The sequence below is a fragment of the Hibiscus syriacus genome, unplaced genomic scaffold, assembly GCF_006381635.1.
Source record: "Hibiscus syriacus cultivar Baekdansim isolate YM2019G1 unplaced genomic scaffold, ASM638163v2 tig00110328_pilon, whole genome shotgun sequence".
In the NCBI taxonomy this organism is placed as follows: Eukaryota; Viridiplantae; Streptophyta; class Magnoliopsida; order Malvales; family Malvaceae; genus Hibiscus; species Hibiscus syriacus.
This window is the reverse complement of record NW_024062685.1, coordinates 6482938-6498429: the sequence shown is the minus strand read 5'-3', so window position 1 is coordinate 6498429 and position 15492 is coordinate 6482938. Positions and strand designations below refer to the sequence as shown.

General features: G+C 33.3%; 1 protein-coding gene, 1 long non-coding RNA gene and 1 pseudogene across 3 annotated transcripts in view; 2 read left to right on the top strand and 1 right to left on the bottom strand.

The window, feature by feature from the left end:
• Nucleotides 1-15492, top strand: part of LOC120118579 — a 29370-nt gene that overhangs the window by 3048 nt on the left and 10830 nt on the right. The window contains exon 3 of the long non-coding RNA XR_005515767.1: nt 12579-12856. This is a non-coding gene — a long non-coding RNA (uncharacterized LOC120118579). The remainder of the gene's footprint in view (nt 1-12578; nt 12857-15492) is intronic.
• LOC120118574 lies at nt 4117-11012 on the top strand. Of its 2 annotated transcripts, none has more exons than XM_039138597.1 (11): nt 4117-4206; nt 4388-4483; nt 4913-5101; nt 5721-5897; nt 7074-7258; nt 8051-8146; nt 8913-8958; nt 9058-9164; nt 9320-9421; nt 9493-9697; nt 10043-11012. In XM_039138597.1, the coding sequence occupies exons 2-11, from the start codon at nt 4465-4467 to the stop codon at nt 10792-10794; spliced, it is 1878 nt and encodes a 625-aa protein (XP_038994528.1). In that variant the 5' UTR covers nt 4117-4206; nt 4388-4464; the 3' UTR covers nt 10795-11012. The 2 variants fall into 2 exon arrangements, with proteins under 2 accessions (XP_038994528.1, XP_038994527.1); XM_039138596.1 differs by having other exon boundaries at nt 9932-11012.
• LOC120118576 overlaps nt 11786-15492 on the bottom strand; it is a 29826-nt pseudogene continuing 26119 nt past the window's right edge.

Below are 15492 nucleotides of genomic sequence, written 5' to 3'. Positions count from 1 at the left end.
ATCATAATTTTAATTCAATTTAATAAATTTAATATCCAAATAAATGGTCACACGTGCTACTACAGGGATCGAACCAATGTCTTGGAGCATCACAAGACGAACAAAAATCCTTTGTCCCCTTCGTGTGTCTCTCCTGATGCCCTTCCAATAATTTTTTACACGTGCACTTTTTATTTTATGACAATTTATGTAATCTTCCAAAATAAATATTTCCTATTTTTCTTCATCTTCAACATTTAACCCATTATAATATTTGCCTTTTTTGCAACAAAACCCATAAGAACGGTCTTCTATGAATATGAAACAATCATATACAAACAAGGAAATATAAGCAGACCTCACACAATAATATTAACATCTTGAAAATGGATTCAAACTCCTGCTCAAGCCATTGACATTAAAGAATATTCCTATCAAGTCCTGCAGGTTAGGTAAAAGAGATCTTCTCATGTTTCCCCCTTTCACATCTCGATTATAATCATAATGTTGATCGTCTTCTTTCTTAACAACAATCGTTACGAGTTTTGTCTCTTTTGCTCGATCTTAAGAAAACAAATGCGTCTCACCATAAAAGAAGTCCTAAAGCTTTAATCTCTTTGATGATGTCCCACTTGAATCGCCCTCATCGAATCTTCTGGGTTCAAACTCTGTTGTTGCTGCCTTTGGTGTCCAGAAACAGTAAGTCCCTAGCATTACACTGTCGATGCCATCAGCTCCCGAGGATGAACATGAAGTCGGTCTGTTTTCTTCGCTTATGAGTTCTCTCAAGGGCAAACGATTGGATTGTGGTTTCAAATTGAATACATTAACATTAGGAGTTTGATCACTTTTGTTGAGAAAGCTAGTTTCGAAAATTGGATAAGTTGGTTTGATCACTGTTTTTGGAAGATTATATAAATTTTGCTATAAAACAAAAAATTACACGTGGAAAAAAATTATTGGACAGACACGAAGGGAGACACAAAAAAGGGACAAAGATTATATATTTAATGTTCTCTAAAAAAATCAAGGTTTGATTTATCTTATTGTTTTCATTATAATACAAGCTAAATATAATATGCTGTAAAATAAGAATTGAAATTAAGCGTGGGTCCAGTGGTAAGAGCATGCTCAAATAACTAAGAAGACCTAAGTTTAATTCCCTCTGGTGGCTTATTTTCCTTTCAATTTGTTTTCATTACATTAGACGATCTTTAGCGGCAAACAAAATATATAAAAATGTTGTAAAGTAATACCAAGTGAGGGGCTTAGCCTGGTAGTTTAACATTTTTAGGAGAGCTTTATGGCATTTATTCGAATCCCTTCAACTACAAATTATATTCGTTGATGGCATTATTTGTAGTGATACGGTTCTCTCCGTGTCCTCTTGGTATTGTTAAGTGCAAAACCTTAAAAGGTGACATTTTTGTTGATGCCACGTGTAGAGATTTAAATTATAATTGCAATTACGATTTTTCTAGCTAAAGCCTGTTTGATTTCTTTGTAAAGGTTAACACTTGCAAATTTCAAGTGAAGATGAATTTCAAATTATATTCGTTGATGGCATTACTTGTAGTGATACGGTTCTCTCTGTGTCCTCCTGGTGTTGTTAAGTGCAAAACCTTAAAGATGACATTTTTGTTGATGCAACGTGTAGGGATTTAAATTATATTTGCAATCACGATTTTGGTAGAATTATTTGTATTGTAATTATGATAAGTGTTATTACGATCATTGTGTGTATATTAGTTATACAATAATAATTTTAGATGATACATTATTTAAATCATAATCTGTAGACGTCTCATTTATATATATATATATATATATATATATATATATATATATATATATATATATATATATATATATATTGTAGTTTAAAAATATTTTTAAAACTTATATATATATATAGTTTTGAAAACATGTTTAAAAATATTTATATATTATATAGTTTTTAAATATTTTGAAAAAAATATATATATAGTTTTTAAATTTTTTTGAAAATATATATATTATATAGTTTTTAAAGTATTTTGAAAATAAATATAATATAGTTTTTAAATATTTTTGAAAGTATATATATTATATAGTTTTTAAAGTATTTTGAAAATAAATATAATATATAATTTTTAAAACATTTTTTAAAAATATATATTATATATTTTTAAACATTTTGAAAATATATATAATTTTTAAAAAGTATTTTGAAGAACATATATATATATATTATATAGTTTTGAAATCATTTCAAAAACTTATAATATATAGTTTTAAAAACATTTTGAAAACTATATAATTTTGAAATTTTTTTAAAAACATATAATATATAATTTTAAATATTTTTAAAAATATATATTAGATATTATTATTATTATCTTTTTATCTTTAATTAATTTTATTTTTCATTTTATTTTCAGGTCCGTTTTGGGTCCAATAAGTCACAGTCCAACTCTGGTCTAAACACTGGGCCTGAACCAGCCCAACAGCAAGATAAGGTTTCATCTAAGTCCAACGCCTCACAGTTCATAGCCGTTGGATCAAGATAGGAGATCAACGGTCAAGGTTGCACTCAACCTTGTTTATATTTTTTATTGGTATTGTCATTTTCATTATTTTATATATTTTTTATTTTTATTTTGATATTTTCTCCTTTTATTTTGTATGTTTTTCAACAATTTTCCCTTTTAAAATTTAATATCCTTTTCATTTTTTTTACTTAATTAATTTTACTCGATATTTTTTATATTTACCATCTAACATTTTTGATTTTCCAGTAGTAACTCCAACCGATCAAAGGTAAGTAACTCGAATCAAATATTTTAAATTTTAATTTTCTAATTTTCGCTAAAAGGATAACCGAAAAATTAATTGGTACCGAAAGAGCGGTTCAATGGTGCTAATCCTTCATTGACCGTAACCGACTCCCGAACCCAACACGTTTTTGGTACAACGCAGATCTGGTAAGATGGTGTCCGACCCACCTAAATTCGTTTTAAAATGGTCGGTGGCGACTCTAATCCAATCAATTCACGTCGAAGCCCAATTCCGAGACCCAACCGAAAGACGGTTCCGACAATTACGTATAATTTTTCTGCTTAAAGCATGTTTGATTTCTTTGTAGAGGTTAACACTTGCAAATTTCAGGTGAAGATGAACTTCAGACGAAGCTGCATTCTAGAAGGAAGTCCAACTCTTAATTGTTGTTGTCAGTGACGGAGTCACATTTTAGTGAAATCCGAGTTTTTTTTGATTAATTACTTATTTTATTAATGGTGCTCACATTAAAATTTGACTTTTATTGATTAGTTACTTATTTTACGGACGGTGTCTGCCTTAAAATTTTATTTATATTTATCCCATTTAAAAATTTTATATTGTTAATATACGTATGACCACCCTAAAAAATATTTCTAAATCATCCACCATGTGTTTCATAGATTCTTCTACGATTTATTGGGTTCAGCACATGATCATCAGAAAGAATCCTTGTTTAGCCCTTTATGTAGAATCCTTGTTACATACATCAACCGAGAGGTACTTGTCCTTCGTGATTTGGATCAATTATCAAATTAAACTTGTGGCAGTCATATGCATTCTTACAATAGTTTACATTTGCAATTTTCTATAAATCTATAATTTTTATTAATTCTTATGTCCACACAGTTATAAAATTCATTGTATTAATGTGACAAATTCCTAATTCACCGTAATAAACTTCATAAATTCCTAAATAATTTTCTATTAAATTTACCAAATTTATCGAAATATATATCTTTAAATAATTTTAATGGAACATCATTCTACCAAATGTATCAAATTATATCATATTTATTATATTAACCAAATAATCTATATTTATTTTTAACAGTTATTCAATAAATAATGGAACATCATAGATTTTTGCCCTTTCCAAACCAGAATTTTAAAATCAACCACTAGCGGGGGTACGCACTACAAAGCCAATAAAAAATTACGTAATTGTTTATCTTTTTAAAGGGAAAAAAAATTCGAAGCGACGGTTAAAATGTAGAGCATAAGGGAATCGCAAAGCGGGGAAGCATTAATAGTGAAACCGACAGCGGTTAAAACAATTGACAGTTTACGAGGCCGCAATGTGATATCCTCTATCTGTAAGTTCCATTCACTTCCTCACCTTAATTACTGCTATCGCTTTTCTTCAATTCAAACAGTAGGGGAAAAACCTCTGTAAGGTGTATTTTTTAGGTAAATTTCTTCCTCCTTTTTTCCATCATCAATTTCCAGCCTAGAGCTTATTGTCGCAGGATTATCTCTTTGTCGCAGGTTAATCTATAATGTTAATGAACGAAGTTTCTATCAAATTGCTGTTAATTTTAATGAGTTTGGGGATTCGATACTAACTTTTTAACCTTTTCTGTTTATGTAGATTCGGATTGAAATCCAGTTGTGGTTAGTTTTCAGGAGAAAAAGCCTATTCGTTTTGGTATTAAGGATTCCGGAAGCATGACATCAAGCACGGAGGGTGAGTTATCTAGCCCTAGCTTTAGATGCGATTCTTCTCTATGGTAAATTATTTTTGGTCTCTGACGTTTTTTAATGATTTCTTTTCATAGATTTATGATAAATTTGGTAAAATTTAGCATTCTCTTTAGTAAAATTGTTGGGAAACTTTATGAACACTTTGAAGATGACTTTAGGCTTGTGAATGAGGAATCTTCTTTCGTAAAGGTTTATTACTTTAGGAACATCCACCAAACAAATCATTCCATTTTATGCTAGTGATATGCTAAAGTTAATATCTATGAATACCTAAACTTAGCTTTTGATTTACTTGAAATAAGATTTCACACTCACCCTTTTAGGAGGTGCACAATTTAACTTCAATCTTATGAGGATTATTGATAATTATACATTTTAGTTATTTTTCTAATGCTTTAAATTTTCACCACAGCATTGCTCCTTGAAGCCAAGAACCTTGAGATGCAAGGCTTAGAGAAGCATAAAATTGTTCTGGCTTCTGCTTCTAGTCTCGATGAAATGCTTAATGAGGTTTACAACACTCGCTCACCAAAACCAATTGATTACGATAATAGAAGAGATTTGATTCGCATCTTCAATGTCATGGCCAAGGAGATTTATGGTAACCTTTATTCCCAGGGAACATTCTGAAGCCTCAATTTAAAAGAAATTTAAAGGACAAAGTTGTTTAAACTGTCACTGAAGTTCATACTTTCAGAAATATTTTTTTCTTTTTCCCTGGATAGAAATCTCCTTTTAGTTTTGGTGGTGCATTTTAGTTATTTGCCCATTTTATATCAATTATGATCTTTTACTTTTACTTTAAGCAATTTCAGGGGAAAAAAATCAGAAAACACATCTTAAAGGATCGCTTGAATGGAGCATATATAAATTATTGTACATTACATACATGTGCCAGACATTATCTTTTTTTGTAGTTTTTCAAATGCCTATATAGATTATTGTATATTATATGCATCCACTAAACTTATCCTTTGTGTAGTTCTTTAAATTATCATATGACCTGCTAAGGAATTTTTGTGCTTTTTTAAATTGATAAACAATTTAGTAATGGGTCAATCTAATGTGGCTGTCCAAGATTATTTTTGCCATGCTTTGACAGTTCTAAGGCCATTCAGCATTGTAGAACATATTAAATAGTTTTTGGTTTCTTTCATCCCTAATTCTACTTCCTTTTCTGTTATTTTATATCTTGATGATAGTATACCTTTTTCTTTCAGGCAAGTGTAATGGTTTTCCTATTGTGGAGGTATTTGGTTCTTTTGTAATGGGCATGTTCAATGCTGAAAGTGATTTAGACTTATCTATCAATTTTACAAATAATGGGGCTAAGATTTCTAGAGTGAAGAAAATTAATGCCCTTCGCAAGCTGGCAAGAAAGTTACATTCCATTAGAAGTAATTTCCCAACACTCATTAGCACTTTAATTCTTTACCGCTGACTAATAATTTCAAACTTTAGTCATATTTTATGTTTTCTCTACTGCAAAAATGTTAGTATTATTATGTATAACATGCTGCTAAATAAAATAAAGTCAACCTTATACTGACTAGGTTACTAAACTTCTGAGAATCAGGCACTAAATAGAAACTTAATTTACTTGTGTGCTTATTTAGGTAATTGATTGCTTAGGTTCTTGCTAAATAATTTCATAGATAACTTTTAACCACAAAATAAAATAAATCTGTTCATAAAGTTATTCAACTTGAAAAGAAACAATAAGCTAGCATGTTCTGCTTCGAGGATCATTTTTAGGAATATTTAAAATAGACCTTTTCATTCTATTAAATTGAGTAAATAATCTGGTTAAAAAACAAGAATGTTGTAAGTAGGGATTATAGATACAGGTGTAATTTTTAACATTGAACAGAAACAAAATGTAGTCACAGTGTTCAAATTGGAATAGTAAATGATTAAGACCTTACAGTAATTGAAGAGCACATGAGTAATTAAGAAAAATGTAAATTTCTTTTTGTAGACAAAAAATAGCCATAAACGAATGAGATTGTATACATCAAGGTTCACCAACTTCACATCTTTTTGTTCTTATAATGGATATGAATAATGTGTATCCAGCATCTGGACATGTATTTTAAGTTTTTTTTAGAACTACTACATCTGAAACAGTTTTTGCACCTAAGGTGCTAAACGTCTAGAATATTCGAAAGTATTACTGTTTGAGATGCTTGTGTTGCTGTAATATGTTGCATCTCTTTGGAGCTTGTGTATTCTAAAGTTCAGATTATCATTTATTTGCATATGAGAGATTGAAAACTATAGTGTTACTGCTAGAAAGGAAGAAGAAAATTCTTTATTTTTACTTTGTACCGTTTTCATTGTATCATTCACATTGATGAAAGGCTTATTTCCTTATTAATATTCAAAATGGCTATTTCTTTATTAAGGCATTCAAATGCCAGTAACTGACTTCCCTTTTTATCGTTGATGCTTTACGCTTCCTTGGATGAAAGAAAAATGAGACTTCATATTATTGGATATGACTACTGTTGGTTTAGGGAATTAAAGATGATCATGAAAGAGTTTTACTGACAAGTTTGCTTTATTTGTTTTAGGAGGAGGTCATGTTAGTGACATTCAAAAAATTCTCTCTGCTAGGGTGCCGATTGTTAAAGTCATTGATCGTGGAACTAGGATTGAATGCGATGTGTCAGTTGAGAATAGGGATGGTATTTTAAAATCCCTTATTATTCGTGCAATTTCTACAATCGATGAAAGGTTTCTAAAGCTTAGTTTCTTGGTGAGTGAAGATAGTTCAAACTTATCTCCCCCTTTACAATTTTCTGCTTCATTTGTGACTCACTTTTCGGGTATATATTGACTTCGTTAATTTTTTTCTGCACTATCAATTTATTTCAGTTTTTTGCTTCCTTAAGATTTTCTATTACCAAAGTTGCTGCATTATTTTCTGTGACTTGAAGAATGCGAATGTCCTTAAGTTGGGAAGTTAATTTTTTGCAACCCAAATTTCTCTCCAAATCTTTTAGGACCTGCTATCATTCCCCTTAGAACATCTGCTACCTGGTACTTTGTTGGCACATAGTTAAGGGAAACTTGGACTCTGCTCTTTGATGAATATTTATCTATTTCCATGTGTTTGATTTGATTGTGTTGGAATGGATTATGGGATATTGATATGGCAGCCTTATTATCAAAATATAGCTACATGGGCTCTTGAATAATAAAAAAAAAAAAACCAGATCCTTCAACATAATATTCAGTGCTAATAGTTCAGAAATTCTAATTGCTATAGTTGGGCTCTTATTCAACACTTGGTCTAGCTACCACTTTAATACTTTTCATGATTCATGAATTCCGTGATTCTTAAAGAACTGGCTTCTTTTGTGATTCATTATTTTCACCTCCGTTTCCCCATTTTGTTAATTTGACATCTGCTTTCCCACCATTTTTATCAAACATTTTCCCACCTTAACTGTTAAATTTAATTTCTCTAGCGCCGCATAATATAGGAATGTTTGCACCCATTACACATAAATGGAAAATGTATGACATGTTCTTTTTCCATGTGCAGGTAAAAGCTTGGGCCAAGGCCCATGATATTAACAGTTCCAAGGATCAAACTCTGAACTCTTTATCATTAATATTATTAGTTGCTTTCCATTTGCAGGTATTCATACTTTTCAGATATGCTATCATCACAGAATGGCATCTTGATTTTGACTGGTGTTAATTTTCATTTTTGGATGTTTATGTTTGAGAGAAAAGTGTTACATATAATATTGCCTCCGTATCGACTCAAAAAAACTGTGAAAGTTAATAGCTGAGTAATGCTCTTGTTTGAAAATTTTAATTGGAACTTTCGGAATAATCTGTTGGGATTGGCCTTTTCTTTATTGCACCTCTATGTTCATTTTATAGATTAATGAGTTTCACAGCAATATAGGTTCGAAAGCCTAATTGGTTTCTATGCATGTGATTGAGGCTCCTTCCTTGGTGTAAGATTTATCATGAGTTGCTAGCTAATGCCAAAACTAAGAATTGACTGATGTCAACATCAGATATCAGATTCCTCCTTTTAGGATCGGCAGCCATCCCTACCTACTAGAGGTGGGATTTTCTTTGTCCCTTATCTATATGGTCCCTAATGCTTCTAGCATCTGAAGGGGTGTCTCAAACATCATGATAAAGAATTTGTTACAAGTCAAAACCTGAACTAGTAAGTTCCTTTGGTGTTTGAATGTGTTCTATCTCAAGTAAAACTTGGAAATGTGAACAAAGATGTCATTATGTTGGTCTACGTAAAAATGCAAAAATGGTATATTGTGCAGTATATTTTACAAATAAGTCTTTTCTCTTGATGATGGAGTCAAGGTGGTATAGATTGCACCTGCCTGTATTTTGTTCAATTTTCTTATCCATTTTTGTTCTTGCAGACTCGGGATCCTCCCATATTACCTACATTTTCTGCTTTATTTAAAGGTGATTACCCTGTAGATTATAGATTAAGAATTATGTTTATCTTATATTATCTGACTTTCTCATTGCTTTGTCATTTAACTGACCTTGACATTGTTTCAGATGGATATGATCCTGAAGCTGTAGTGAAGATGGTCCAAAATTACTTGAATTATGGCATAAGGAATAAAGAATCCTTAGCGGAGCTTTTCGTTACTCTATTGGTTAAGGTAATGTCTATTCTAGTTATAAGGTTTGTGTGGCAAGAAGGGAAGGCAAAGCCTCTATGTCGGCCTCTTATATATTAAAATAGCACTTGTCATTAGATGGCACAAGAAATTTCCATTTCTCGTTAATACATTTACCATTTGTTACCTTGCTGCAGCTTGCTTCTGTTGAACAACTTTGGCAGAAAGGGCTTTGTGTTAGCTTGCGTGAAGGATTTTGGATATCTAAAGCTTGGGATTCTGAGTTTTGCACTATTCATGTCAGTTTTTTCTTTGTTTTATGGACATGGTGTATTTAAGTTGCTGAAATATATAACTATTTTTATGGCAGATCGAGGATTTCACAGATCAGTCTGAAAATGTTGCAAGGGCTGTTGGAACACAAGGTTTTGAAAAAATACATAGCTCCATCCATCGTTCGCTTCATTATCTTGGGGCTTTTTCCGAAGGTCAGAAGTTGGGAACTAAGCTAAAAGAACTTTTGTTTGGTAGAGATACCACCTCTAGTGTAGGGGATAGTGTTGCTATAAATCTGGATAAAAGTAAAACCAAGCCATCTGTCGCCAGTAACTCTATCCAATTAACAAAAGACCTAGAAGAAGAAACCCAGTCCAGTGCGGGGAATAGTGTTGCTATAAATCTGGATAAAACTACAACCAAGCTCTCTGTCCCCGATAACTCTATCCAATTAACAGAAGACCTAAAAGGAGCAGAAACCCAGTCCAGTGTAGGGAATAATGTTGCTATAAATCTGGATAAAAGTACAACCAAGCTCTCTGTCCCCAATAACTCTATCCAATTAACAGACGACCTAAAAGGAGCAAAAACCCTGTCCAGTGTAGGGAATAGAGTTGCTATAAATCTGGATAAAAGTACAACCAAGCTCTCTGTCCCCAATAGCTCCAACCAAATAAAGATCCAATTAACAGAAGACCTAAACGGCGCAGAAAATCGAAGTAAAAAACAGTTTGTTGTTCAGCATGGCTCCCATCAAACAAAGAGGAGGCATTTTACTGGCCTGGATGAATCCAAGGGTGTTAAACGATGGAAAGGGGCACATCTTGGGGGCAAGCGGGCAGGAGTACGGTACAGAGAAGTAATTGAGGAACACCTTAAACCTCTACCAAGCATTAGATGGAAAGGGAAAGATCCGGAGGGTAAAAGGAGGGAATGGCATAATTTTGGTGAAAATAGGGGTCATTTATCCACTCATTTTGTACACCCTAAACCTCTACCACGCATTCAATGGGAAGGGAAAGATCCGGAGAATAGCAGGAGGGACTGGAAAATTTTTGGTGAAAATAGGGATCATTTATCCACTCATTTTTTTCCACAACCACAAGCGTCTTATAGTATCCCTCATCCTCATAGTTTAGTTAGCTCAACATCCCGTGGTCCAGTTATGCGTCCTATTTCTGTTCCAAATTTATCAAGTTTTCAAGGGTTATGCAATCCTGTCCCGCCGCCGCCACCACCACCACCATCAGGACGCCTTTTTTCATTATTGAATTCTCTAGGTGTTGATATATCACATATTCAGAGCACTCCTGCTCCAATACCACCTAGTGGACCAACTCATGGTCAACATGCTCAACAGCAGCCACACTCAATGCAAAGGATACTGAGGAGATAGGTTCTTTCCGTCACACTAGAAAGCCAGTAAGTCTTGATCATTGGCTTACAGCTAACACTACAAGTCTTTTATTTCCTCGGTGAGTATAGGTTTTTATTGGTTTTCGTACAAATTAGGTTTGATCTTGCCACCGTCTCCCCAACACCTCGAACATTCTCCCGTGCTTGCCTTTGGTGTACTACATTTTCCTTTTATATTGAAAGATTTGTTGGCTGAAATGATGGTTGTGAGAGTTGAAATTTATCATGTGATGTGGACTAGGTTTATTGTTCTGTTTATGATATTTATGTGCATGGTCGGTTGTGAAATACATGATGGTATCATGAACAATTTTAACAGCGGATGACTTGAACCTATATTCTTTTTCAGCATCAGACTAAGACCCTTATCTCTAGAACCCTTATCACTAGAACAATGGTTGAAAGAACTGGATCAGAGGTCAATGGTGTGATCTTTCCCTATCCAACCAATTATACCCAATTGGTTTATTTGTCAAGTAAGTTCAAGTAAATAATTAATAATTAATAAAAACATGTATTTTTCTTAGTGGTGTAATTTTTGGTGAAATTCGAAGATATTACGAGTTCAATATTTAAATTAGAAAAATATGTATATTTTTCCTTCTGGTTTGCACCAGTTTATATATAATGTCAGACAAGACAATCCTCTGGTATGTGGTCGAAGTGAATCATTCTGGTTAAACTATGCAAACCGTCTGACTTTCATGTATTGTTGCAAAGGAAATTGGTAGCCTGAATAGGTTTTATTATTATTATTATTTGTGTGATGGTTTCGAATGATACTAAAAGGGTACCATGGAGAAAGACTTTGATTGTAGGATTTCTTACATTTCATGGAGAAGGTAATCGTTGTGCTCACTAGATGGCCCGGTAGGCTTCGGAGGTAATGATTTGAAAGTTGTTGAAGTGATATCATTTCTGTAGAATCATAGAGAATGATCTTTTAAGAATAGCTAGGCCAAGTGCCTTATATTGCTTAATCAGAGAATTAATAACACGTACAAAGGAAAAACGAAATATACAATCGTATGTCCAAACAAAGAATATCAGCTAGGAACACCTCACTATCTCACAACAAATCTTTGGCAGAGTAAATAGGGTGATATAAACCTGTATTGCTACTATCTGGAGGTGCAACATGATTCACCTAGTTACTAGTCTAACTTGAAGAAGAAGGGCATGCACTGGGCTTGATTAATCTTCTTTCGGGCAACAGTTTTTGGTTGCCTCTTTCTTTTTCTTAGGATTTAAATGATTCAAGGGCAGTTACGGTTCCAACCTGGACCACCATAGTAAAAGTAGGTGCCCCAATTACCACCTTGTCCGGTTTCTACATCATAGCAGCTGGATTGCTCGGTAAAGGTGGTAATGCCTTAGGAACCCTGAGATTGTTGGATCCATCAACAATTTGAATATTATTGAAGTAACCAGCTTTGCCGAAACCTTCATTGGGGAAATGGCCATTCCCCATTTGTGTGGATGTCTGCTGTTCATCTGGTTCCGAGTTCATAACCTCTCCTCCCCCTCAATCATGGATGCACTGTCTGATAGGTAGGAAAATAGGAAGGCCGGCCAATAACCCAGCACATAATTGTTACCGAATTGCAGCCACCAGTTCCCGTCTTTCGGATCCTGCCACATTTTCAGCCATTTGCGCACTGCTTTAAAATCATTTGAAGATAAAAACACTTGAACACTTCATACACTCATGGATATACATATTTTATGTTCATCATGCTTTATTAACAGATCACAGACGATGAGTATTTATCTCAATCGTATTTTAATGATGCTTTCTGATGGATTGTTTTATGAGTAGCTTCTTAATCCTTACCTTCCACACAAGTAAGCTTACATCATATTGGAACTATGATAACCAGAAATAGGGTAGATGTTTGCACCCATTGCTATTTCATTGTTGATCTGAATGAAGCCTGAGCAAAGTAGATTATAGCAACCAGTGGCTTGATATGCGTCACTCTGTTGTTTAGTAATAAAGAAAACAGAGTTAAACAACAGTTGAATAGAACTGCATCATAGTAGTGAATGGTAACATGGAGTTTAGTCTTACAGTCCAGTAAGTGAAGAGTCTAGTGTGGTTATCTCCATACAAATCTGGACTAACCTATTATTAATTTGTACACAAAGACAGGCCAATGAGTTAATATCGAGTCAAAAGAAAATAATTTGTAGTTTGTTAGGTAAGAAAGCAGTACGTGCCAGCCTGCTTCAATGCTATTGAGATCTTCACCAAATGATCCTCCCAATAACCAGATTTGGGACAAGCTGAATTCATTAGGCTGCTGTATTTTGGGTTCCCAAACGTTAATGGTTGCCTTAGCTCCATAGTACTTGTCCCCATCCACGTAAGCTATTGCATGCTACAAGGCAGCAATCACCCATGAAAAAGGAACATTTGTACAACGTATATCAATTTCATGTTCATGATGATTATAATTATATGCAATAATCTATTACTATAGGTCTTTACGGGAAATTCAATTGTTTAAAGTCCTGAATTTTTCCTTGAGAAAGTATACTACCTGATGGCCACTCTGACTGAAGAGGTCAGGATCTGCAGACCTTGGTTGAGGGATGGTTTTGTGCCTCTTTTTCCCAAACGCCTTGACAGAGCTTGCTCTTAACAAATCTTCTTTAGTTCTTCTCATGGGAATAGTTCCTTCTGGACACCTTCCATACAAGTGCCACATCTGGGTAATTTTCCTCGACGATCCTGGTTTCGTATTCGAAGAAACCTTGCTCTCGGCAAAAGCACGTTCCGGGTGAAAGTTTGGGGTCATCTGGAAATTTGAAATAGAAGACGACCTTTAGAAGACAATGGATTGAAGAAGTAACATCGTCAAAACAATGGCAGTTAAATAAGAGGAATAAACCTGGATTTTTTGGTTTTTGAATAATGGATGACCGAAAGCAGGTTGGTGGGCAAGTTTGACACAGTCAATTATATCTCCATCTGGACTCTGCTCAATGCATACGCACACATGCAGTGGATTAACAAAGGAAAATTATCTAAGATAACAGAAGTTACGTCCGAATTAACAATTTATTAGCGGCTAACTACTTTTAAGTAACCAACACAAGAAACTGGACAGAATTCAATTAGATATCGAAAGGGAGCTTCTGAGTTGTTCATAAAATCAAATTCCGACCTTGATAGATTTAGCAGCAGGCTTATTCAAGAGCTTCAACCGGGCTTGAACCTCAAGATTCTGAGTAGATAAGTTGCCTCTGCTTCTGCTGGCAGTTGAGGGTGCTGCCATCTCTGTGAAGAAGAAAACCAACAACATGACCAAGAACCTCAACAACTTCCTTCTGCTCTGCACCTCCATAGCTAATAACACCCAAAGATAAAAGGAAAAAAGAAATGAAAAAGAACGGCTGAAGGTAGTTGCCCTAGAGGTGAAGGCAAGGAGGAGGAGAAAGCGAAATAGAGGTATTGAGATAGAGAAGACGTTGACATTGATATTCTGCAGAAACCCTCCACCAACTTTTCACTATTAGACCTTACTCTATAATATCTCTATCTCTACTATAAATATGAAACAATAATTCATCTCCAGCGTTATCTCTACATTACTACCAACTCTACTTTATTCACAATATTTAACTATTATAATATTAATTTTGAAAATATAAAATAAAACATATACATTTCTAAAAAATATCAAAATAAAAAGCATAAATAAAACATTCATAAATAACATTTCGAAAATACAAATAAATAAGAAAGTTACAATTAATAATAATAATGCAAAAAACATAAGTTACATAATTATTTATTTTAATTCTTCGAATTAGAATATTCATTCTACAAATATCAATTAATGATATATTTTGTAAAATAAAATTACTTTGTTTCTTCATCTAATTTCAATGTATTTTTATTTATCTTACAATTTAATCATAAAACAAAAACAAAAAATCATTAAAAAAAAGATTTTTGTAGTGTTGCTACAGTAGCACACTACATATAGCGTGCAGTTTCATTTTTCTCCAAAGAGGAGTTGAGTTTGGCGCAGGGCTAGAGCACTCCAAAGTGGAGATATTTCCACATTATTGCGTTGTTGGAGATACTCTTAGTATAACGCGCAAGATTCTTTGAAAAAACAAAAAGGCCCCTTTGCTATTCTTTCTCCAGAAGAAGCTAAGCCAACTGTCGACACCTTTCTAACTTTTCCATCAACCACTAGTCTTTGCTAAAACAAAAAATGTGTTGAAATGGAGCAGAAGATGGAGATAATAAAATGAGCAGGAAGATGCTATTATTTTTTTATCAGGGTGAACTACATATTTAGTCATCCACTTGTTCCTTAGATTCTACTATGGTCACACATCATCAATGATGATGTGGCATTATCTTATGGTGGCATATTAATATCGTCGTTCAATTTTTTAATGATGGGTGACCAAAATGAAATCAAAATATAACATTAGATAAAATTTTGAAAAAAAATAGTTGATTATCAAAATAGAATTACGAGAATAGGTGAGTGATTAAATACATAGTTTATCCTTTTTATTGTTATTATTATTATTATTTTAGAAATATGTTGATTGTTGGAACTTGGAAAGAAAGGATGAGTTACATATGATCCATTTAGATTTATATTTTTTGTTGGTCTCCACTCGCACTAGGAATAGTTTTGAAGTGAGGTGG

Bases quoted from the DNA above. Each gene is read 5' to 3' on its own strand.
- LOC120118574 (XM_039138596.1), top strand. The intron at 8,959-9,057 runs GTGATTACCCTG...ACATTGTTTCAG, and splicing joins ATTTTCTGCTTTATTTAAAG to ATGGATATGATCCTGAAGCT. The intron at 9,698-9,931 runs ATAAAAGTAAAA...AAAGTACAACCA, and splicing joins TAGTGTTGCTATAAATCTGG to AGCTCTCTGTCCCCAATAAC.